Source organism: Anser cygnoides, chromosome 7 (assembly GCF_040182565.1).
Source record: "Anser cygnoides isolate HZ-2024a breed goose chromosome 7, Taihu_goose_T2T_genome, whole genome shotgun sequence".
NCBI lineage: Eukaryota > Metazoa > Chordata > Aves > Anseriformes > Anatidae > Anser > Anser cygnoides.
In genome coordinates this window covers 13,876,188-13,901,785 of record NC_089879.1, presented here as the reverse complement: position 1 = coordinate 13,901,785, position 25,598 = coordinate 13,876,188, and the positions used below count along the sequence as shown (strand labels likewise).

The 25,598-nt window shown below is 45.9% G+C and overlaps 1 protein-coding gene and 1 long non-coding RNA gene across 3 annotated transcripts in view; both read left to right on the top strand.

Moving 5' to 3' along the window:
* SUFU (SUFU negative regulator of hedgehog signaling) overlaps positions 1-25,598 on the top strand; it is an 89,700-nt gene that overhangs the window by 15,292 nt on the left and 48,810 nt on the right. For both annotated transcript variants that reach the window (XM_067000297.1, XM_067000298.1), the window contains exon 3: positions 7,239-7,375. In XM_067000297.1, coding sequence (XP_066856398.1) covers positions 7,239-7,375 — 137 coding nt within the window. The remainder of the gene's footprint in view (positions 1-7,238; positions 7,376-25,598) is intronic.
* LOC125182373 (uncharacterized) lies at positions 8,187-24,075 on the top strand. The gene is made up of 2 exons (XR_007161961.2): positions 8,187-10,796; positions 11,396-24,075. It is a non-coding gene; the product is annotated as an uncharacterized lncRNA (long non-coding RNA).

Genomic DNA, 25,598 nt, shown 5'->3' with positions numbered 1-25,598 from the left:
TCGTGGAATTTCCTGCCGGGCGCTCTGAGGAGATAACCATCTGACGGCCAGATAACCGCTCCCTGCTCTGTCAGATGTTTTTATGTTTTTCCTCAAAATTGATGCTTTTCTCAATGCCAAGAGACAATCCAGGAGATCATGCGAGTAAGCAGGTGCGTTTTAGCTGAAACAACTTTTCTGGAGAGCTTTTAAGCCTTTCGTGAAGGGGGGCTGCTGCGCTTATTTTCATACGAAATTTCTATAGCGGAGCGTCTCAGCGTGCCGTCAGGGCTCTCAAATGAGCCTTCTACATTGTTTGACAGCTGCACTAAAAACAACCATTTCCTGTTGGGCAAGATGCTGGAAGTACGAGGTAGGGTCACTTTAATTTATTTTTTTTTCCATTAACTTCTGGAATCTGCGAATGATTTGCTTGTAGGGGTAGGACATGGTGTCTGGAGTCTGAACGCAGAAGACTGGCTCGGAGTAAACTTGTTTGGGGCACATCGGCTCTTGCCCAATATCCTGCCCTGGAGATGGAGACAGGGAGGTGTTGAACTCAGACGGCCCTGCCAGCCTGCTCAGGGCTTTTCCTTGGTTTTTAGCCAGGAGACCACCTTTTGTGTGACTTGTTTGCAACCAGATGGGAGCAGCGAGAGGGAAATGGCGCACATCTCGAGTTTTCTGAGGGAGGACCGGTGAAGTCTGTCAGGTCAGCTCGCCTGTCAGTTAAGTGCCCCAATGCTTTTTGCTACAGCAGTCCTCCGTGTTGCTAATAGTAGTATCCTTGCTAGCTGATAGCCCCCTGGGATGGTTACTAGCTGCGCAGTCTTCAAACCGGAGCGAAACCTGGGCCTTGCAGTACTTCGGTCTTGCCAAGCGGAGTTGTGGCTCTGCCCGTCAGCTCGGCTTTAATTGACTTCTCGAACTAATCAGGAGTCCCGGTACTGCTGCTGGGAGCTATGGATTAACAATTACTGGCACTTCTTTTTTTGAGGCAGAATTAAGAGTGCCTTATGATGGAAATAACAGCAGCTCTTACTGCTGCCAGAGCTGGAAATGTAGCGATGCTGTATTTTGCAGCCTTCAAAACAACATCAGAGTGGCTCACAAACAGCAGAGCAGGAAGCTTTGTCTTTGTGGAAGACACGAAGAAATGTAATTAAGGAGTCAAAGCAAAAGGCAGCGTAAGCAATTTCACAAAAGTAGCAGTGCCGGAGCTGAAAGCTGGAGCTGGGGTAAGTCAGCGTGGTGCTCTGCGAGCCTGCCCTCGCTTTGCTTCCAGAAGAAACCCATTTCACCTCACTGTGGTTGCTGGTAGTGGAGCTGTAACTCCTGAAAGTGCACTCCTAACTATTCTCCAATACCCTGACAGAGCGTTCTTGTTGTTCCCTGGCTGAAATAAATGTAGTGACTGAAGGGCCAGCATTTCCCTACGTAAACTCCCATTTTCGGGGATTGGTACATCTAATATATTTATATACACATACTCTTCAACTCTCAAAAAATAAACACCTAATACACTCTGCTCCTTGTCCAGTGCTGCGGAGCTTTTAACAGCAGACATTGAGAAATACTGCCATTTTGCACGGCAACAAAGCAAATCTTTTCTTGTTCCATGCAAAAGTTTGAAAGAAAATGCTTTGGCAAATTGCTTTGATTTAAACTGAAAAGCCTCTGGTTTTTAGAGCTGCTTTTAAAGCAAGAGGCTAGTTTGGCTTTTGATCCTCTTAAGCTGGGTTATTTGATGTGAAAAACGCCCTTGGTACTCTGCTGCAGAGGGGAGCAGCCTTTCAGCTCTCTGTGTGTGGCTTCAGGAGAGGGCTGGCAGCGCGCGGGGTGGTGGGGGGCTCGCGGAGCCTGCCTGCACGGCTCTGTAAATAAAGGGGCCTCTATTTCTTTGGATTCTTTTGCTGGAACTAAATATCACGATCGGTGAAACTCTTACCTCATTAAAGGAACAAGCCAGACGTCTTCAGCCTATGTGCAGTGCTGCAATGTGGTCTGTCCTGCTGAGCTGATTTGATGAGCAGATAAAGAGTTTTAAGCCGAAGAATGGCGTGTAATATATGACCTTAGCTTTCAAACGGTTTGTTTTTGTTCATGCGACAAAATAAGGTTTTGATATTAAATATAGGGTTGGATTTGACTTGGCAGATACCAGAGCCTTCCATTACTGCTGTAGCCATAATATAAAACTATCTGATGTGTGCCAGTGGGCATGCAGCAAGCCAAGAATTTCTCCATCGATGTTTGTTTTTGTGAAAACTTACCCGGCTGCTTCAGAAATGGGTTGGCTGCAAAGGTGATGCCCTCTCTTGTCAGAGGGGGCAAAGAATTGGCAGGCAGAACACCCTCCGTGCTGCCTCTTTGTAGTTAGTATCTCGAGTGCTTGGGCAAAATGAGGATTTTTTTTTTCTTAGTGTTTTGGGGGTGTTCAAAGAAAAATCACTCAATCAGAAGTGCAGAGTTCAGCAGAAACAAGGCATAAACCAAACTATGTGAAATATTCAGATCTGTTAGTACAGAAACCTAATGCTGTGTTGCAACTTTCAGTTTATGTACCTGGGGCTATGTGTGGATACAAAACGTGCATTTTGAGGGCTCCTTCTCGCGCACACGCTGTCAGCACGTTGGTTGGGTTGGCGCTGTCGTCTTCCTGTCGAGCTGAGACACTCCTGGACTATTGTAACTGTGTTGAACGATAACTTAAAAAAAAATAAAAAAGGAAAAGCCATGCAAACTAAGAAACGAACACCAAAGAGCTGAAATCGTGCCTCTGTGGAACAAAAAGCATGTAATAAAGGTATTACCTTGACAGTTTACACAGGAGCCAGGGTCAGGCCAACCCACAAACAGCATGGGTGCTTTGCAGTCCTGGTGCAGGCAGCACGGAGCTTCAGCGCTGGGTATGGGAAGGGCCCTGAGCACAGCTCCCCACAGCTACCTCGGGTGTGCTTAGCAGGACTCCTGGAGAGTGCTTGATTTGCAGGACTGTGTGTTCAAAGCCACCATGCACATCAGGTAGGAGGAGGCAGAATTGCTTTTTGGGTTATCCTCACCGCTCTCCACCCTGTTTTCTGTGGCTATGAGGCTTATTCAAGTCTGTACCTTTCGGAACGTTATTCTTTGTAGCTTGTTGGTTGATGGAGGCCAGCTTGAGGATGCTCCAGTGATTGATTTTCCCGGAAGCTTTTCGAAACGTGGGAGCCTGGAGGAAGGAGTTTGAAGGTGTGAAGGTGCTCTGCAAGGCGTGATACCCTTTTGGCTGGTTCCTTAGCAGCCTGCGTGTCACTGAGACACCCTGCAAACGGCAGCGACATGCCGTGCGAGGAGGAGGCTGCCCTGGGAATCCCGTGTTATGGAACGTCTTACTATTCATTAACTCATTTTTGGGGAGTCGCTCATGATTAATTCCCCGATTGTGGGTGGGCTGCTTCTCTGGGATAAGTGCATCTTTTGTATTGTTGGTAAGGTTTGAACCAAAATGAAAACAGGTGGTTTGGGGGGAATGAGTGGCTGCTCACTGCCCAGATACAAAGAATAGTCTCTTTACCTTTGTGTGGGATCAAAACCATTTACTTGGTCTTCCGCTCCTACATGGAGGAGCAGTTGACGTGTCTAGCAGCCTTGAGCTTCTTATGGGGCAAACTGAGACCTGAGGCTGGTAGAAAATCCACGATTCTGAATTCCTGCCATAGTCTTGTCTCAACTTCTAGTGATTTCAGGATTTATTCCTGGCCACTTGCTGATTGAAATGAGCGTCTGTGAGGAAAGGCAACCTGAGAGTCAGTGGTTGAGCATAAAATTCACTTCATACATCGTGTAGCTGGATCCCGGGATTGAAGGATTTATGGGCGGTTGTTCATTGAGAGAAATTTTATGGCAGCTGTTGAAACTACTTTTGACTTATTTTCAAATACAAGACTTTCTTGGAAGAACAAAAGCAAAAGCTTTGGCAAAAATGCTGACTGAAAATGGCTATCCTAATTACATTCTGAAGATTAATAATTCTTTCCTTCTGTGGAAGACCTGTCTGAATTAAACAAATGTTTTGGTAAACCGTCAAGCTTTTAAAGTCATGTGTCGCAATTTCTTCAAAAACAAACAACCAATCTAAAATTAAGTGAGCTCAGATCAAAGACCTTATCAGCCGAAACCTTTGAACAGCTGTACAGTACAGGTGAATTGCATGTATTTAAAGTTTTGCTCTCACAAAGCAGCGTCTTTTCAGCAATCTGTGTCCATTAACTATTCTAAAACATCTTAAATATAATCTTTAAATATTTAAATCTTACAAAATAGGATTTTTCTGAAAATTCACTGCTACCTTAAAAAGTTGAGAATTATAAGCATTGCACGCTATTGTATTTTTGAGTGTTTTTTGGTGGTTATGCATTTTCTGGTACTCTAGAGATTTTTTTAACATCTTAGAAGGGAAGTAACTTGCTTTATTCCTTTATTTATCTTTTATTCTATATATTTTCTATCAATTCTCTGAGAAGTTCCTTTATTACCGTACAAAAAAAATAACGTGAGTAACATTGCCTGTCAGTTTTTACCACTTTGCAACCACTGGCGTGTTGCAGGCCAGCGTTGTTCTTCTAACTGCTCATCTTGCTTTAAATTTGTTGGAAACCCACCTGAACACTTCTGTTACTCGGTAACCTGCTTACGGATCAATAGAAAGCACGTGTGGTCTTCTGTTAAACAGTTATTTCTGTTTATCCCCTGAAGCATGGAGATCTGTGAAGTTCAGTTAAAAAAAAAAAAAAAGATACAACCCACAACCTAAACTCTAGCTTAATGCATATTAAAAATAAGTGTTGCTTCAGAACCTGCCTTGAAAGGAGGAAATTCAATAGGGAGCCATCTTACTTTCCAAAAATTTTAACTGTGTAAGCTCAGCTTGAAGGCTTCTTGTTAACTTTGATCCTTTTTAAAATTGACCCGTTCGTAATGCGTCTCAGTTTCTGGTGAATGCTTTTTCCTGGAATCAGTCCTTGAAAACTACCCACTTTGAAGCATTTTTGTTTCTCCCTCTAAGAAATACTTCTGTTTTTCCTTTGCTAACTGATACGTGAAACTAATAAAACACTACAGGGGTGCCGAATGTCCAAAGTACAGCTTTGAATTTATGAGCCTACCGCCATCCTGTACCAATCTTTTTGGTAGACCCGCATGCATGATCGCAGAAGACGGGTCTCACTGCACATCCAAACTCCACTCTGTGATCACGGGCTCTCTGGTTATTCAGTAAGCTCTTGCTTTGTTGAAGAACCAAGTGTAATTATTTGGTTTGTTGCTTAAAGGTACGTTTGTTTCCTGGAAGAGGCTTTATACGTACCGGCTGACCGCTATGAAATGCATTGTCTGCTGCATTCATGGAGCGTTTGCTTCTGTAGTACATAATGCTCAAATTCTTTGTTGAGGATGACATGGAGAGAAAAGGAAACGTACACTTATATTTTTAACCAAATGAGTTAAGTATTTGTTTGCTGTATTGTTTGCTCACCTTTCTATCGCAGATGTCTGACTTTCGCTACCTGTCCTCTTGTTTTCGGTCAGAGCTGTTCGTAGTGTGGCTTTGTCCTTGGGTTCATTTCTTAACTATTTTCCTTATGTTATCTGCAAGTCCATCACAAACTCCTTGAAGAATCCTCAAATAAAAGTTACATTAAATCTGGAAGGAGTTGCACTGATGCTTAAATTTGATCAATTTTAGCACTTTACGTTAGTCAGGATTGCTGAAAAGCATGTCTGCTTCAAACAAGCTCCTTACTGTTGGAACAGTCCACCCAGCACTTGGAACTGGTCACGGCACTGCTAGCGATCTGTGTTTTTCAAATGGAAAGTGCTCTCATCACTTTTCTGACAGCCCCGCTTGGCTCTTTTTAGTAGAAGCTCAATGTTAACACTTTGTGCATTATATCTTTCACGTGTGTCAGCAGGGCACCAGCATCCAAAACATGCACAAAGTTTCTCCAGAGAATTTGCCAATGGCTGGAGGAGGAGATTTGAGTTTGCAGAATCATGGAAGCTTTCGTAAACCAGAATCAAGTGTCTTTATGCTCAGTATAAATCCTTTTTTTTTTTTTCTTACGTTTGCCTTCTTGCAACAGCTACAACAAATGAGTGAGGGATGTGATGGCAGTGGTAGAAAGGAAACTGGTGTCCCCAACTTGCTTTCAAGTTTGTGAGCCTAAATATTTGTTCATGAGGTTTTTCAGAGATTAAATGTGACAGTTTCAGCTACTGGGGACTTGGAACAGGAGCTTTACTGTATGGGGATGTGTAAAATGCAGGATTCCTATGGACTAGTTTTGTTGAAGTGGAGTAGTATGGGGCACCCTTTATTTGTTCCTTTTTGTAACATCCCTGATGCTTCTAATATGACTTTATTCTCCTAGGTAGACCTTATTAGACCAAACTAAATAAAATAAGTTAACACCTATCTCTGTCAAACTGGGGAAATGGTCAAACATCCTGAGTCATGAGCTGTAGTTGTCATATTCGATGTTCTTCCTCTGTGTGTATGAGGATAGCCTCATAAATTCAAAGCTGTACTTTGTGCATTCATGCATTTTGTATGTTACATACAAAGCTGTACTTTGTACATACGTTTTTTTTGTCCCATATATATTGGTGCAAAATAAGAATTTCTGTGTTGTGTGAAAGATGACTAAATTTCTCCCTGCATCCTCTCCATTCCTTCCCTGTTGTCCATCAGCAGCACAGAAACTGTGTGCCATACATCAAAACAAGCTAGTGTTTCAACCCAGAAGCCTACTACACAGTACTTAAGGTTATATTCCACTTTTGAATGTACAGAAATTTGAGTCCGCTAGAGTTGAATAACATTTCCTGTTGGGTACTTTCTTTGGTGTTGCCATTTAAGCAAATATAGTTAGGGCAGCTATCACTGCAAAACTTGCAAGTTTATTTTGAAAACAAACTCAGGCTGCTGAAGATCACATTGGTGCCCCAGAAGAAGTCGTGATTCCAAGACTGCATTATTCTGACTGAGAACTGTACTATGATGGTTATCTTTGAAATTGTCTTACATCAGTTAACATAACGATGTTATGCCATTTGAGCTAGTGTAGACCAAAGCAAGAGAATTTCTAAACTTATATTTTCTGTGAGAAGTGTTCTGTGAGAACACTTTGCTTTTCTCTGTAGTGCTGATTCTGAAGGTACTGAAGCCTGTTCTCTTTACAAGAAGCATGTTGTGACTTTTCCTTTTTCATTCCCTCCAGGTTTACGGGAACAGATGGACCAAGTGGTTTTGGATTTGAGTTGACATTTCGACTAAAGAGAGAAACGGGAGAGTCGGCACCACCTACCTGGCCAGCAGAGTTAATGCAAGGCTTAGCCAGATACGTCTTCCAGTCAGGTACTGCAGGGTTAGATACGTTACCTCGCTTTTTGCTGCTTTCATTCCACATCTGTTACATGGTGTTACACTTGAGTCATAGGTGCTCAATCGTATCTTAGGACTTTTCTCCGCGTGAGAACATTTGACCAAAAAAGTGGGTATCTTCCACCAACTCCGCTGCTGGGGACAAAACCCAGCTGCTGTTTACATAACTCCAAATCACGAGTATCAAGAAGCTGAAGGTACAGAACGGTCAGCAACTATAGGAAGCCTGCCAGTGCCTATTTGTTGCTTTCTCACGTTGTTGGTTTCAGCTCTTTCTGGGTGAGAGGAGATGATGAGATGTAAGAATCTCATTTGCTTATCCTGAAATGGCTGAGGAGCACGCGTCTGATAAGGCCTCGCTTCTCAGCAGAAGGGCTGTAACTTCCAAAACGGTTGCAGTTCCTTCGCAAGTAAATTTCTTCCAGTCGTCTGTGTAATTCAGCAGCAGCAGTGTGTGTAAACAAACAGATGAAAAAGACATAAGTTGTAAGAGATGCCAAGGCTGGGAGGGCTAAAGAATTGACAGTTGGGAATCATCAGTGCTTGTGGAGACTTACCAGAAAGTTGAGAACCATCCAACTTTTTTGCACTACTCTTCCTGGATTTCATTGTACTAGTAGATTGAATATTAGCTTGTTTTGTGAGCACGTGAAGATCTGTGGAGTGACTGAGTGCATTGCATAATTGAAAAACACCCTTTACCATCACAAGATCTGAATGAGAGTAATTGAAGAACTTTTTTTTTTTTTTTTTTAAACTAGTTTGGGATCCTTTACAGGTAAAGTACCTTCCAAATCAATGATTATTGAATTTGTAACGTTTGGTACTTGCTCTGCTAGTTAATAAATTGCTCAGTAACTTCTGAGTCTACTGCTGGTTTTCAGTCAGATTGGCTGACTGTCAAAAGGGAAAGGTCCACGTGAAAATAGGATTGCTCTGGTAATTTGACACAAATCATTGAGGCAGTGGTAACTCAGAGTATTTTTCCTAAGTATTGACGGACAGAGACCAATGCCAGCATAGATTATTGCTTGTCTTCATATTGGAAGTGTATCTGGTTGCAGTTTGAAATGGCATAAGCATATTTGTAACCTTTGCTGTGCAGCTGTCTGCCCCAGTTGCCATCCAAATTTGGGTTCAACTGTAATCTTTTCAATCTTGATTCTTTGGTACTCTTAGGCATCTGAATCCACATGACTTTCACAGTTTTTGTAACCATTTGAGGTTCCCATCCTGCTTGAATTGTACAGTACAGCAGCTTTTTAGTACTAACTATGCAGTGGTGAATTCGTACTCACATATTTCTGTGTATTGCAGGGTATGCAAAAAAGCATCTGGCTCTAATGGCTCCCTCTTAGGTATAACATACAACATGTTATATGTTAAATTATATTACATTTAAGACCCTTTTTGTAGCCTTTCACATTTTCTAGTCTGGTGTAGTCTCTTTGCAACAGCAGTTTCAGTGCCTTGTGTTTGCATGTTCAGCAACCTCTCCTAGAGCAGTTGCTTGTCTGACCCTTTCCATGAGTAAGGGGATGAATGCAGAGTGAAATGTGGTTTGGTAGGACAAAATTCAGGACAGAATTCTCAGACTCAGCTGGTACTGAGGGCAGAGACTCCCCTTGCTCGTACAGCAGCCCAAGAATGGGTCTTCCTGGCACTTTCTGTTTCATAATATTACCAAGCCATTGATTGCGTGCAAGTGTCAATGAGCTGTTTAGAAGAGTTTTGCTAACCAAAGGATTGTTCTGCTGGAAGATTTCTCAAGTTTCCTGCAGTAATGCAGTCTCGTCTGTCTGACCTCAAAGTAAACAAGCTGTTTTTAGACTGGAAAGAGCAGTTGTGCCCATGCATATCAGTCTCTGACGTGAACTTCTGAGGGCCTTCAGTATTATCTACTGCTTATCCGTGCTGGTTTTGACTTTCTATCTACCATGACTTTTTAAAGGCACTGCTCAAATATGCTTTAATGGATTGTAGCCTCTGGGTGTTTAGTTCTCAATTTACATTATTAAAAAATCCAGTGGATGAATCATAAATCGACTTCTTTGAATATGAAATTGAATATGAGCCAAGAGCATACAACAGGCAAACCACATAGTGGGTTACATTAAGAAGAGCATGACCAGCAGATTGAGGGAAGTTATTGCCTCTTCTACTTGGCACTGGGAAAGCCTCACTTAAAAAGCTGTGTCTGGCTTTGGGCCCCTCAGTTTGAGGGACTGAGAAACCAGATAGGGTCCAGTAGGCCCAATGCTGTCGGGGCAAGAAGAGCACATGAACTAGGAGGAGAGTTGGAGGAAGAAGGGCTGTGTTGTCTATGCGGAGAAGGTGAAGGGCGATCTAACAGGAGCTGACAGCTGTTGGAGGGGTAGTTTGAAGATTGAGGGGTCAAGACTGAGGAGTCAAGCCCTAGAAAATACAACGATGAGGCTACAGCTCTGTGTTGTAGTATGGGAAGTTCTGCGATAGCTCCTCTTCGAGAGGAGGCTTAGTGAGAGACCTCCAGAGGCCCCCTAACCCAACTCTTCTGTGACTTTTTTCATACAGCTTCATGCCCTTCAGCAAGCAGCTGTGTGCTCTTGCCAAACATTACCAGCCATTCCTTCCCCTGTGTAAAAGGAAATTGCATGCTGTTGAGGCAAGTGATCAGGCTCTAGTTTTATTTTAGTAGAAATTTGTTTACTATTTGCCTCTTTTGAATAAGGACTTTCTCACTTAGGCTTAAATCTTCTAGCTAGTCACAGATGTCAGGTTAATCCTGGCAAGATGATGAATTTAAAAGCAAGACCTGGGATGCAGCAGACTATTCATGTTCCTTCCGAAACCCATTCGGCGTTGGGCAGGGTGTGGCACTCCGGCATTGTTTTATGTGCTGAAAGGTTCCTTTTTGCTCAAGTTCTTCTGACTGTGCAATTTGGAGCATTTGTCAGATGCAACAATACCTTATTGTTGCCCTGCTCAGTCGTTTAAAAATCTGCGGTGTCTCTCTAATACTTTAAAATAGCTTTAAAAATGTTTGATGAATCAAGACAACTTGAGTAATGCTTCTTAATCCACTCCAAACAAGAAGCAAGGAAAAAAAAATAAAACTGGCAGAAACTTTCTGGGTAGGCTCCAGGCACTTTGGCATGTCAAAGAATTGTTTACTTTGAAAGCTATGCTAAGAGCTAAATTCTTATCTCTTGAGCAACAAGCCAACTTCTTGGTTATCATAGATGTGCTTTGCTGGGTCCAGTTGAAGCTGTTGGGAGAGTAAGATGTAGTTGTGCTCCTGCTGAGCCTGAGCATTTTCAGATGGTGGTGACTGAGTTGAAGAGTCATCTAGCAGCTACTGCTGTCCTAAATATTACTTCTGTGTATTGGAATTTCAAAACACATCTCGTTGCAGGTGATGTATTTTTGTAACAAATGCTTTTAGGCAAATGTAGGTTGTTTGGTTGTTTCCGTCTCTCCTGCACTGTGGCTGTAGTTTAGAAAAGCTGTCTTCCACGTTGAATTTCAAATCTCTTTGGCTTCCCTGTTCACTGTAACAAACACTTGATGCTTTGTGCTTTTGATTAAATAGCACTATTTCCCCTCTTTCAAGAAAACTAGGTTTACAAGTCTTAAAAAGTTGTATTTGTGGCTTTATCTGTTCTTAATTTTATCACTGTTTGACCATGACCACAAATTCCAACTCTGTTATTTTTAGTTTGGGGAAAAAAAAAATCACACACCAATCCCCCTAACCTTGAAAATGAAACCGCACAATTCAGTGACCTTAACTTGTCGTGGTTCATGAGTATGCTGGGAATATCTGGTGGTAGAACAAATGTATACTTGAATTCAAACAGAGGAAGAAACGCTCTTCCTATGGAAAGTTTATTCAGGACTTGTTACGATTAACTCTTTACGTATTGCAGTATTACTCTGCTTGGTTAATATAGGGTGGCTGTGGGTTGTGTTTTCCTGAAATTAAAACCTGCAATTTTTTTTTTCTCTCTACAGTGAAGTTAGGTTGTTTTCAAGGGCCTACCTGATATGCTTCATGAGGGCAGTATGTTCATGTAGATGGAAACAAACGCATTGTTTTTGCTGCTTCTGTGTTGCTTGGCCTGAAGGAGAAACCTCCAGCTGTAAGGTACAGATTTGGAGAAATTGTTAGAAAAACTTGTCATACATAGTGCCTAACGATAACAATATAACGTATATTATGGTTGCATTCTCCACAATGGATGTCTGTAGTACGGAACCATCTAGTGAAACTAGCTTTAAAAATACTGAGATAGCCCTCCGTGAATTTGTCCAAGGATTGCAGGTTGGCTGAGCTTGATAACTTTTACCCCAGAACACATCAATGTGTGCAGTCTGAGCCTCTGCAATTACCGGGGATGCAACTCTCCAGCAGGCTGGAAAATGGCAAATGCTGTCCTTTACATTGTCCTTAAAAAAAAAAAAAAAAAAAGCATGAGGTTTATAATCAGTTGATGTTTGGCACCTAAGCAACTATTAGCAAACTAGCAAACCATCTAGAAGGTGTCCAGGGAATAATGGAAGTTCCAGCATGGATTTATCAAGAGTAAAACAGAACAAACTAGTTTAATTCTATGACAAAGTAATAGGCACTATAGAAAGCAGTGACTTTGTTATCTTGATACTAGTGAGACTCTGGACATTGTCTCATATAACAGGTATGTGAGCAAGCTGAGGAAATATGATCTTGATAAAAACTGAAGAAAGGGATGCAATACTGATTGGATATCTCGACTTGAATAGTTGTCAATGTGTTGTCATCAGCCGCAGAAGATGGGTAGAACTGAGATTCCTCTGAAATGTGTCCTAGGGCTGATGCAATTTGGGATTGACTGGGATGATGAAATGCAGAGTATCCTGACAAAACTTGCAGACTCAGCAAAGCACTGTGGCACATCGGGCTGGAGTTCAGAACAGCCTTTTGCAAATTGCGGAGATGGTCTGAAATGCCTGTGTGTGCAGGAAGGGTCAGTATGGGGCAAGAAGTGCAGGTTCCTGTGCTTATTCAGGAGTAATCCAATGCACAAGTACTGGCTGGAGAAAGGCAGGCAAAGGCAGCAGTCCTGAAAGGAAAAGGAAAAGATTTAGAGTTGGTTTCACCAGTGAGCTACGCCTAAACCAACACTCTTAGCTCTGAGAGGGAAGCAGGATTGTTCTGGTGTGTGTGTGTGTGTGTATATATATGTATATATATATATGTGTATATGGAACTGTTCTGTGTGTTGTATGTGGTGCAGCCATATGCTGCTGGCAACAACTTGAGGGGAAAGAGAGAGCACTGTGTCCAGTTTTGGGCAAAAGACTTCAAGTCAGTTGGAAAAAGTCTGGAGGAGAGCAGTAAGAATGACCCAAAGGTCCAGAAAATATGACCTGTGGAGGAATGATTGAAAGAATTATGTTTGTTTAGTCTAGGGAGGAGAAGATGAAGGGAAGATGTGAGAACGGTCTTCAAATAGGCAAAAGGTTGCTATAGGGGATAAAGTAATATGAGAGGCCCATCACTACTTAAATTTCTGTAAGGTAAGCCTAGAGTTTGTCATTAGGTGAAACTTTCTAATAACAAGTGCAGTGAAGCACTGAAGTAATTGTGAATTCCACATTGCTCCATGCCTTTGAGAGTTAAGTTGAACTATTCTTCATGTATGTTTGTCAGGAAGAGTTGATTCTTCCTTTTGGTGGGAGCAGAGGGGGAACCTTCTGAGTCCCCTTTATTATGAGTGTCTTAACAATTAGATGTCCTCTTCAAGTCTTTTATACGTGATCTTGTTCCATAAACACATAACTTACCTTTTTTCTTAGTTTCCTGATTACTAGTGCACTAAAAGATTTAAATGTGAGTTTTGAAGTCTCAGCCAATTTAAAAGTCAAATCCTAACATTTAACCTTTGACAAGTCAGTAGTAGGAAGTTGCTTGTGTTTCGGTGACTGCAAAGCAGTAGCAACAAAACCTACAAGCAAAGGAAGTAAGCACGCAAGATGCAGTTTCTGGGCGGTGCTTTAATGTAGCTTTCGGCTGATTGCTTCAGGAGAAAGTTGCTTGTGTGCCACAGAGACAGTTTTCAGATCTTGGATAACCCTGACTAAATCATTCCCTAGCAAAGTGTGTTACACCTGTGAAAAGTGTATTGGACAGAACTGATTCCAGCAGGTACGTGATGAGTTACACGCGTTGATAGCAGTGTGTCAACACAGCACCAAATTAGCAATATTCTGTTTTTTATCCCACAGTCACCTCCGTTGGCATGTCTAGCGCCTTTGCGCTGTCACTGGGAGGGGTTCCCTTTCCAAAGGATTACGCATGGAATGTTTTGTCCTCTGTTTATGCAAAACGTATAGGAACTCAGTATTTCCTGCCCGTGTCATTATAGGGCTGAATCAGTTTGAGAGAGTTACACCAGCTCTGTGTGGCTCAGTTTCTCCTCTGGTAAGTGAAGATGATGCTAGGAGTTGTAAGGACTGCAGGTGAAGAAGATGCTTTCTTCTTATTCAGCAATTTTCGTCTGATTAGTTTAGTTAGTTTAATCCGGGCCGCAGAGGCCCAGTGCGGTTGACAGGCAGTATAACTTCTGCACTGAAAATGAGACTCAGTGGGATTAAGTGATTTGGCTGAGGTTGCAGACCTGAGGCCATTAAGCTAGCGAACGCTTTGACACCTGTTGCCCTTGCTTAACCACTAGACCTCATCTTCAGATCCTCTGGAGTTTAGAAAGCCTCAATGTGGTAGCCTCAATGACTCTTTCCTTGCTGACATGTTTTCAAACACTCTTGACACTGGCCAATTTCTGTGTGTAAAAAGAAAAGAAAACAAAACAAACGCCCAGCTTCCTTGAATACAAATGAGGCTTGTCCAGCTTGTTGGTAAAACAGTGTTTATTTCTCCCTAATAGGGTGACTAAAGCCAAATAAAATCTTCCAGTATTTCATAGACTTTTTCTTTTTCCCCTGACTGTGCCTTTATTTTTATTTTTTTTAATCCCAGGCTGATTTATTGTTCTCTTCTGGTTGCTATGGCTCTGTAAAATATATATTTTTCTATCATCTGTTTGTAATATTGACCGGTTTCCAGTATAGAGCTGCCCTGGCTCCTCTCTAGTATTCCAGGATTTTAGATTAAAAATGGGGGGAGATTAACTGTGTTTTTGAGCTCCACAAAGAAGTATAAATCAAACTTAATTTCAACAGAACCTGTGGTGTAGTGAACTCGGTGCAAACACTGGAAGTGTGGCTCGGTGCAGTTTGTAAGGCAGCACCGGGCCCGTCCTTTGCCGTAGGTGAGTAGGATTCGACCGAGCGCGCGGGCTGCGTGCTTCGAGCCCGTAAAGGGGTATGGAAACATGAAGTCACTGGTTCCAATTTAACCCAAGCTTGTCGTGGCCAAAAGCTCTCATCATCTGATAGTTATTCAGTGGTCCATGAGAAATCGGTTGGGTTTTAGCCTAATTCCTCTTCGACGTTTCCCATAAAACAAGCTCTTTCTGCGAGCACCAGCGCGCACCAAGCCTGGTCCTTTACGTCTGCGCGTCCCTGCACTGCCGCAATAAATCCGCCTCTCCCTGCTCGTGAGCTCACCTCCCCGATATTTCTCATTCCCCCATCTCCTAAGGCGGCCGTGTCACGTCCCCTAGCTTCCAGCTGGGAAGTACGTGCCGTGGCTGGTACGGAGCCCCGTGCTGGCTGCTGAAACCAGCCGGCTCCTCGTGCGCGGGGCGGTCAGCGGACGTGCCGGGCATGACAGGCAGTTGCCGAGCTCGTGCTGCGGCTGTGCTCGGTGCGGTGCAGGCTGCCCAGCTCCCGGAGCTGGCTGCGGGCTCCGAACCTGCTGGGAGGGAACTGCCAAGCAATACTGATGTAAATTGCCTCCCTCCTGGTAGGGGTGGTGGCAAAGCGCTGGTCACGGATGGACCCGGCTCTTCTTTTCTGCTCTAGACACAAGTAAAGCTTATGCAGTAGTCCGGAGAAGCGGCTGTCTCCAAAGCTGCTGATCAGCCGCTAAATGCTGAAGAGAGCTCCTGGAAAATGGTTTCATCAACAGACACGGTGATTCTAAGAGGAGACGTTCTGTAGGACTACAAAAGCACATCTCTTGGAACGCTGTCCCAGGGTTGCACAAATACCAAAGCTGGGACTGCGTTTGTTCTTCCCTTCCTGTTGCTGTTGGTGCTCGGGATGCTCAAGGGCTGAACCTTGTGGCTGGCACTGGCCGGTGGCCCTGCCCTGCCAGTAGTCAAACCACCCGACCTACAGGTCCGCTGGCTTTGCAGTGAGCACACAGGGCAGTGCTGCTTGCACGAAGCCCTTCCTTTGGCAGCCTTCTGGCCTCAGCCTCTGCTGGTAAGCCACGAAAGCTTGGGTTTGTGTCCGAGCTCTTGGAGGAAAGTAAGAGTCATGGCGTTTTTTCTTCGAGTGCACGTGAGGTATGGGGCAGCTGGATGCCAATCTGCTTTCCTGACATAGCAGTTCTCTGACACGTCTTGAGAAGCCTTCTCACTTTTAAGTCTTTGGACTTTTTTCTCTAATCTGCTTTGTTTTCATGTGACTGTTCTGGGTTTGGTGCAGCAGGACCCACTGAAAGTCGTTAGTATTGCTCTTCTTTTCCCCTCTCAAAGAAACTGTAAGCTTCTAGCACCTTTCTGTGTTTGTTTTCTTTTAATGTCAAGGTGTTTTTGCCATCTAGCAGACTCTAGAGGAGTGTAGCAATACTGACTGCCCATGCCGTGCAGCACAGGGAGCCCTTCCCTTGGAGAGGAACAAGAGGACAGACCCCAGCACCGTGCCGGTAGCGCTGAGCACAGGTCAGCATGCATCCTGCTGCCTTCTCTAGACGAGCTTAATGCAGTTCCTTCTCTGCGCACTTGCAGAGCTTAGTGTTGTTTGTCTGTTCGTGTGTCTGTAATTCCGGGGACCTTTGAGGTCTGGTGCTTTCATTCAGGCAGGGAAATGCTCCCAGCTCTGCTTGCAGCTGGGTGCCGAGGCACAGAGGGAGGTTGGAGGCTTGCCAGTCAGTAGAAAAAAGCTGTGCAGTGGTCGAGGCTGTGGCCGAGGCTTCCCAGGCTGTGCACTAGCACACAGCTGGCGGTCTGTCCTTCCTCTGCACGAGTCCTGTCTAGGCTGGAGAGGTGCTTTCAGATCCCAGTGGAAAACTGGCTGAGGGCACGGAGTTGTAAAGCAGAGCCCCAGGTGTGAATGCTGCCGAGTGCGTCCCCAGGCAGGTGGTGCGCTCGTCCTGCCCGTCCTCATTCATCCTGGCAGCATAAGTGGAATTCCCTGACCTTAGACTTTTGGCTGATTAAATTTACTCGGCCTCTCCTTCTGCTCAGAGCAGGCAGGGTGCTGCCCCCCACAGTGCTGCAGGCGCCTCAGCACCAGGCTCCATCCTGCTCGCTGCCCCAGGGCACGGCTACTCCTTCAGCTGCTGATGTAGCACCTGGTGGGTAGCATCTCCCTGTCCTTTGCTCGAGAGTTGCTGGGATCTGTTCTCCACCAAACTGCTTTTGCTGCGCTGACGGGAAAGCCCCAGCAACACTCTAGCCAAGTTGGAAAAACGCTGGGCGCTTTGTCAAGAACTTGAAAGGAGGGGACCGGCACCGCTGCTGTGTGACACTGCCTTTGGCTTTGTCAGCAGTGGTGACGTGAGCCTGGAGTGGGCAGGAGGCTCACCCAGCTTCCTCCTCAGCTCCAGTTAGCGGTCGGAAAGCATGACCAGGAACCTAAAACTTTCTGAGGACACCTGTACTCTCCTTTGGCTCAGGGGAGGAAAAGTCCATGGCTTATGTTGTCAGTGAGCAAGCTGTGTAATATAAATTAAAGCCTTTTCGTCTCTCCCTCCCTAACCTTGATGGAGTTTGGGCTTTATTCTCTCCTGCAGTCTGTCTGGGCTCGTGGATCAGGCTGGGCGGTTCCTGGGCCTTGTCATGGAAGTCACTATTGTCTCTGGACTTCTGGCTCTCTGCTGAGAACAGACCTGACCTTCCTGGGCCCCAAAGGCTAGGCTGACACTGAAGCACGGAGAGACTTTGTGCCAGGAGCAGAGGCACAGAAAGTCTTTGTTCCTTATAAAAGACCTGGCTGAAATAGAAGGAAAGCTGTCTTCCCTGGGCTGCTTTGCTGGTTGCATAGTATTTCTAGGCAGTAAGCGAGGGATCTGAGTGCTGCCTGAAAGAAGCAGCTTGTTTGCAGCCACTCCTGCAATTTCGATAAAGCAGGTTTAGGCCCGGTTTGAGTTGGCTAGGTTTCAGCTGGTACTGTCCCTTTTAATTCTGTCAGCCCGTGTCCTGTCCCTGCCTGGGAACTGAACTTGGCTTGTTGCTTTTCAGCTCTTAAATACAGTTCTTTCAGCTGGCTTATTAAAAAAAAAAAAATCATCTGTCTTCTGTTTGTGCTCTGCATCAGCCCAGGTGCCCTTACGCTGCTCTCAAATGCCGTGGATGGACAGAGCAGCAGCACATGTAAATCCGATGTATGTTGCATTTATAAATGCACAGTCATCGTAGCCTGTGTGCTGCATGTGGGCTCCCCCTGGAAGAGGGAGGAAACAAACAGGCGTGGAGACGCAGAGAAAGCTGTGACACATCTCCCTGCAAGGCTGCTGCAAGAGCCGGAGCGATGCAAGGACAGCCGGCGGGCTCCCTGCCCTGGGGTGCTGGCTCCTGGCAGGTGGTTATCGTGGAATAAATCGGTTATCAGAACGGATCTAGCTTGTTTTCTGCCCCAAGTGGAGGGGAGCTGAGCTCTCTGCTGGAAGCCTTTTCTCCACCCTACCAGGAGCATCCCTGCTGCAGGAGGGTGAGGAGCACATGTGCTGGGGACCCGAGGAGCACCTCTGGCTGCTCGGGCAGGGAAGCGGGCAGAAGCTGCACGTGGTCAGCCCAGCCTGGACAAAGGCTCTGTCCCCTGTGCTGCGGGAGGAATGCAAGACAAAGGAAACGGCTCAGGGGAAGGCAGAAACTCCCCCTCCTGCTGGTGTGAGGTCCTTTGGCCTCTTGTTTGTGAGTCTTTGTCCCTCCCGGCCTTTTCTGGGAAGCGGAAGCAGCCACTCTAATAGCGAAAGGCTTCTGCATCGAATAGTGCTGCCTCCTCCTATCGAGGAGCTGAAAGCCACAAAGCAAGAATTGTTCTGCGGTCACAGGAGCATCTTCTCCTTCTGCCTGCGCGCGATTGTTTGGGATGCACAGAGGAGTGTGTGAAGGTTGCACACATACTGAGTAGCCCCGTAAAAAGGACTGGTTTTTCCCTTGACAGCTGCCAGCCCGCGTTAGATGATACCGCAGAGCAGAGCAGACTGAGCTGGAAGTTGGGTTCACTGTTACACGTCCACCTTCTTACGCTTCCTATTGAAGATCTGCGCAGCAAGTAGTGCTCAAACTGTGCTTTCTGACTAACCCCCTCTGCTTGCGAGTACGGCAGCACGCTGAGCTCATTACAGACCATCGTCTGACAGCCTTACACGCAAAGATCCTTTGCAGCCGCCTGCTCAGCCAGGAGGCAGCAAATGGGCACAGCAGGGGAAGCGTTTTGTTCTTGGTGGGGAAGAGAAACTGGGAGAGTGCATTCGGGGGCTGCAGACAGCCCAGAGCCTGTGGAAAGCCGCCTCTCCTGCTTTTTCTTTTAAAGCCAGAGCCTTAAAGGAGTCATCTCAGAACGCTTGGGATGGAGTTTCCAAAGGTACTCCACAAACAGACTGATCGTTTTGCATTCGATCCATAAATACAGCTCTTGGACAAACTTCGTGTTTCCCTTGCACTACTGTAACGAGCTGATAGAGCTCAGCTAATATTTTACACAAATACATTTGAATACAAAGTTCCTCTGTTTCCTACCCTTCAGCTTCCTGCTTTTGCCAGAAGTAAAACTCAAGTTTGGCCCATGCGAGCTTTAAATTCCTGAAAACTTAAAATAACCACTGAGAAATACGCTTCGGTGTTCTCTAACACCTCCCATCCCTTCCCATTATAAGCCCCAGAACTAGTGGCAGGGTAACTAGATTACTTTTTTTAAGAGGTTATGATGTGATAAATGTACAGGTGTTTTGTCCCAGTCCAACTGCCCTTTCTGTCGAGTAACTTTTGCTTAGAGAGATCCCAGTGCAGTCTTGCAGTCTGCCTCTCAAGACTTGGGACTCGTGGGCTGTGAAGGCTGAGCGTTAAAGCTGTGTTTGACATCCCGGAGCCCGTTCAGAGGAGGATAGTCCCGTAGTTTCACTTCCAAGTTCCTTAAGAGCTCTTGAATAGAAGTCTCGTAGATATTTAGGGGTGGCAAAAGCTGGCGGCAGCACGGCTGGCTGGGGGTGGCAGGGTCTGGCTCCTGATAAAACAGTGCATACGAGAGGCTGGGCTCCAGGAGGGTACTGCCACGGTGCCTCTTGGCTGCTCCTCACCGGCAGGAGTTGCTGCAGAAACGCTGCAAGGTGTCTGCTCGGAGATCCAAATTGTGCGGCCGAGGGGGAGGCTTCGTCCGTGGGCTGGGACTCTCTTGCCTGGCCTAAAGCTCAGCGCTTGGCAAGTGCAGTCCTGCTCTCTGGGGGTTGCTTGGACGGGGGGACGCAGGGAGTTAAGGCGGAGGTCGTCCTGCTTGCCTGCTGGAGAGTGTGAAAGCAGACCCGCTGCACAGCACCTAGGGAAGGTGGACCTGCGTGGGAAGGTGTAGAGGAGCGAGAGCTTGGAGAGGGGACAGTTTTGTGGGGCTGTGAAAGAGCAGCTTGCGCCCACGTTCGTTTTCTCTCTCTGCCATGCTCAGCGTCGCCAGGTAAGTCCTCTCGTGCTGCCGTGCCTTCCTCCAGGTCTCCTCCCCTGTAGGTGGGTGTTGTGCAGGTAAAGGAGCAGGCGGGTGAGAACCGCTGGTGGAAAAGCAACGCCGGAGAGGCATCCTGCCCTCTGCAGAGGAGGCGCTGGGGGTGCCAGCTCCTGCCTCTGCTGCTGCGTGGGGCTGGAAGGAGCAGGGGCAGCGCGGGGCTGGGTGAAACCGTGGGGAAGAGAGGAGACGGGGAAGGAGGTGGCTGGCGGAGAAGGCTGGAAGGAGTCAGGGAGAGGACAGGGGGCCCACGGCTGCCGGAGGGTGGGAGCGTGCCCTGGGCACGGGAGTCACTTGCTGGGAGCCTGCGTGAGAAATTCCCGGAGGCTGCAGTAATGGAAACTGCGTGCGCGCGTAGAGGTGGGCAGGGAGAGGGAGCGAGCCAGGCACGCAGATGTGCGAGGGCTGGGAAGAAACATCCTGGGAAACGCAGGGGGCAGGGGAGGCCCGGAGCCACGCTGCCTGTTGCATGATAGCACTTGGGCTAACACAGCGTGCTCCCCTGCGTCACACAAGGCATCCAGGTGTCCGCGTCCTGATACGAAACCCGGTATTTGTAACTCGGTCGGTGGAAGCTGCAATACGACAAGAGGCGTTTTCCCCCAGCCCTGCTGGGCTGAAGGCAGACAGTTGGGAGCGGTGCGTGGCGAGCGAGGAGTCCTCTTTGTTCCGCTGGGGCGGGAGGCAGGGGACGTCCCGTCTCTGGCCCCTTCGTCGGGCTTTCACTCCGGGGGACTTGAAAGATCAAATAAGTTTACATTCACTTGCATAAATTGATGGGATTCTTTTGAGAGGCTCGTTGATTTTCCAGGGTTAACACAAAGTTTTTATTTTCAACCTGCTGATCAATTTAAAAAAAGATCTGCATCACTCCTGTATTTTCTAAATCGCGTCTTCAAACCTCAGAGGTCAAGGAGTCCTTACAGTGCTGATAATCTGTTTTTCTCCACACTACTTTTTTTTTTTTCTTTTAAAGAACCTTTTGCCTAGGCCCCTTGTTTGTAAAAGCCCAATTTGAATCCCTGCAGTGGAGCTATTGTTTAATTGTACTCCGGGGATTTAATTCTTCCTCGGGCACCTTGTCCGTGCTGCATGCCTGCAGCAGGCAGCAGCCCTGTGCGAACCTGCTCCTCCTTAGGGAGCCCGGGCTGGGGCAGTTCCTGTCTCCCAGACGGGAGATACGGGGCAGCAAATCTGAACTGCTTAAGAAAACCATGGGGGAAAAGCTTTTTTTTTTTTTTTTTTTTTTTAATGTAATGCAAATACGTCATGGCTCGGATTCTCCTCTTTTCTCCTATGTTCTTAAAAGGCTCAGCTTGAGCTAAAAATGAAGTTAAAAGCTAACGCTGCCAACAGGTCCCACAGATTACATCAGCGTTGTTTTCCTGCTTTACCAGTCCATTTGTGTAGTCCTTTGTAGGTTGGGAAAGGAAGCAGACAGACTGAATTTAGCATTAATTTGATTATCCCTAGATTATCTTAATTTAATGTGTCTGGCAAATGAGTCAGAATAAAGTCTTTTACTTTATAGCCTGTTTTTTTGTTTAAACTTCCGTCTGGATGATGAGTTGCCATAACAGTATTGCTTTGAGATCTTTAGATAATCTTCATATTTAGTTTCTGTATTGGTTTATTATAGCTGCATCCTTGCATGCATGGTCATAGACATTAGTAAGCTGATTAGAAATGTATTAAGTAGCTCTGGTGAGAAGTGGAGCTAATAGGTTTCAGTGTTGGACTCTGCGTCTGCCCCTCGTTTCTCTTAATTAATTCTAGCTGTTCAGTCTGCAAAATGGTACCGAAACACAGCACCAAAACTTACTCGTGACAGATTGCCAGACTACCTTTTTTTTATAAAACAAAGCCAGACCGAATATTAAAAATGTGTTGGGGAAAATGCACTTCTATAATAAATCATACAGACCGCGCATGTGGTAATAACAGTGCAATAAATTACATTGTTTCTGCAACTATCGGCTAAGCTGCGTTCAATTTAAGCGTCTGGCTGCATCACTGTCGTGCTGCTCAGGAGCTCACAGGGGGCCTTTTAAACATTCCTGCACCCGTAAGTCCGGGGCTCGAAATCCTTCCCTGCTTTGCCGTCAGATACAGAATTCCTCTGAGTTATGCTGGCTGATGTCTGTTTCTCGCTGCTTCCATTTTAGCCGAGATCTCGCGGTCGGATCCAAGCTCCTGCCCCTCGGAGCAGCAAGTTTTCCAGCCGCCGAGCGCCGCAGATAACGTAGGGCTGGCTTGCGTAAGGGATGCGGTCATCGTGTTCGCCTGCCAGCATCCCCGGTGCCGTGCGCTGTCGCGAATTTCAGATGTATTTTTTCAGACCAAGCTAGCAGAGGGGAGTGCCAAGTGCTCGCAGGGCAGGGATCCAGGTAGCCCCTGCTGTCACGGGGGGGGCACGCAGGGTGGTTTCTTTCAGCAGCATCGCATACGTCTCGGAATAAAGTGACCGTGTAACGATGGGCTGGCTTTCTGCAGAAACAGGAGGAACACAGAAACTCGCTTTTGAAGGGTATGAGTGCAGCAGAGCAGCCGTTTTCCCCAAATTGAGCATGTTTAGTAGTTAATGTGCTTGGGGCTTCTCCCCCTCTGCTCAGCGTCAGCTCAGAACCACCACGGATTTATCAAACTCGTTGGTTTAGTGGGAAAAACGTAACGCCTCCTTTGAAGGTTTTAGCTGGTGTTTTGAAGGAGGAGGTGTCTTGAAAGTGACACACAAGACTGGTCAGGTTACAAACCTATTTCCCTAAATAGAAAAGCTATCCAAAGAAGTGTTGGCGTGACCATGTCAGAAGGGGGGAGTTTTCTGGCCTTTGCTGGAATCAGGCTGATGTGATCTTAACTGCCCGAGGCCAGACTCAGGTTGGAGACTGTGTGCTAGGCAGGAGGGATGCTTTGAGTTCCCGTGCTGTCTCCTTGCTGGTGGAACAGCATCAGCGCTGTCTTTTCCCCCATACTGTCCCCTATGCACATGCAAGAGAAGATATTTGACTCGCAGGTGCTCAGACAGGGATTTACCTGCTCCTGGGGAAATGTTCGTGGGGCCAGCCTTTGGATGGAGCTCTCAGCTCCCACCGCTTGTCTCCGTTTGTTGTCCTTTTCTCCCTGCTCCCTGTGGTTATTCGAGGGAGTTAGGGCTCCTAGCAGGATTGTTCCGTAGATGTAAAAATGACAGGTTTAAAAAAGAAATGGAAAATACAGTGGGAAACAGTTTGTGTCTCTCTCTAGAGCTAGCTAACACCTCTTGAGCATAGATTGCATGCGCCACACTGTTTATAAAACATCTTGAGGCCAAGAATATGACTTGAATTTATTTCTCTAGGCATTAGCTATATTTAGGCAAATTAAAGGCGAGGGGAATGCGCTCCAAGAAAATACATGAGCAACGTTACACAAAGAAAATTTACTAGTCCACCGTGGAACGGTTGCCTCTGAGTTATTTCCCCAGCTCTCGTTATTGAGCAGTTGGATAGTAAAGTTAGGAGAGATTGCACAGCTGAATTATGACCATTGCTGCGTGAAGGAGCCTCACCTGCTTTATGTGGGCTGTAAAAGAAAATGGATAATGACATTTTAAAGACTTCAAAATATGGGAGGCTTAACAGAGAAGTCTGGTGTAGCTGTGGTATAGATGCTGCCTTTGCATAATGGAGCGATGCGAGAGCCGGTCTGGGGGAAATTTAGAGACTTCTCATCGCTGTGGAGCTAGAGGGAGCTTCAGATTTGCTGTTATAAATTATGAAATGAAATAATAAGTTTGAAATGAAATGTTGTAACGATTTCCTTGTTCAGTTCTTATGAAATCGATACCTCCCTATGAAGCATTTCAGTTCTGTGGAGTCAGCGTTCCCTAACAGAGCAGAATAATTCAGTAGGTTTTGTTAAAACGCACACTTGCAGGAAAAAAAAACAACAAAGTCGGGAATTCACGAGGACAGATCATGCTGCTGCACGCGCTGGGTTTAAGTCCTGGAAATTCAACAAGGCAGAAGGCTTTGCAGCAGCAAATGCCACCTTAGTCCTGGCGTTTGCTGCTCACAGGCTGATCATTGCCCTCTTTGAATGGCAGAGGAGGTGCTTTGCCATGGTTTTTCACAGCTCTCACTGAGAGCTCTCTTACCCTTTCCTGGATTCTGGGCCCAAATGCGTTTTGTCTCGTTAAGAAATACAGCACAAAGACTTGCGTCGGATCTGTTGTGCTCGGTCTTTGTACAGAGGAACTTGAATCCCTCCTCAAAACTGATAAGAAACTGCCTCAGCATGGCAATCTGCACAGCGTTCCGGTAGATCAAAAGGGCTGTCGGAGCAGAGCTTGTTGGGAGTGGAAAAAGTTGGGTCAGTGGATGCTGTGAGCGGGCTCGGATAAAGCAGAGTCTGTTCCCAAATCTCCAAGGGCATGGCAGAGCATCGGTGGTGTAATGGGATCACCGCAGAAGCAGCTTTGCTGACGAGGCTGTAAACTTGGAGGCTTCCTACAACCAAGATAATTTGCAAAGGAACATTCTGCGTTTATCAGAAAGGAGAGATGTGTTTTGTCCTAGCACTAAGCACTAGGAACTGCCTTGGGATGCAGATGGCATTGTAGGCATCAGTGCTTTGACTGAGTCAGTTCCTCATGAGCATGAGCTATTTCCTACCTTTTTTTTTTTTACATGAAACAATTATTTCAGATGTGCATTAATTCCTATTTTCACGTCTGTATTTTCACGTATTTCAGATATAAGTCGCTTCCAGTTGTGACTGTAGGTGTCTCTTTCAATAAATCCAGTAGACTTCGAACCACGTACAGAAGGTATGGCTGTAGACCCCTACTGGCATCGCTGTAGGTCCTGGTCACGTCCTGGTTCACAGCAGTGCACAGAAACGAGCAGGGAGATGGCAGGCTGCTTCTCTGGTTAGTCCGCGTGGTACAGGAGAAATCAGGATGCTTTTTGGGGAATCGACCACGTCTGCTTGAAGTGAGTTGCTCCTCATAAGGTGTTTGTGCTTCTGCCATACCTGAGATGAGCGCCCGCATCCTGTGCCGACTCGTCTCTTGTTTTTATGGAAATAAATATCTATGTGCAGGAAATATTAGCACATTGTACGTGTGCGGATGAAGGGAAGTTTGCATTGCTGACAGCACTGCAAATAATAGGAAGGGACAAAAACCGCAGGAGGTTTTTCCTGTCCATCTGTGCTGTGATGTCTGAGGATCTATCTGGCTGATGCATGTTCCAGTTCAACATTCACAAAAACCACAAATTGAGACGTAAATTTAGATTTACGAAAACTTCAGCATCTTTTGGTTAAAACATTCTTTGAAGCTGAAAGATTTTGATCATCTTATTTTACAAGTCGGGTGTAAGAGGTGGGAAGGGAGGATGCACGTCCCCGT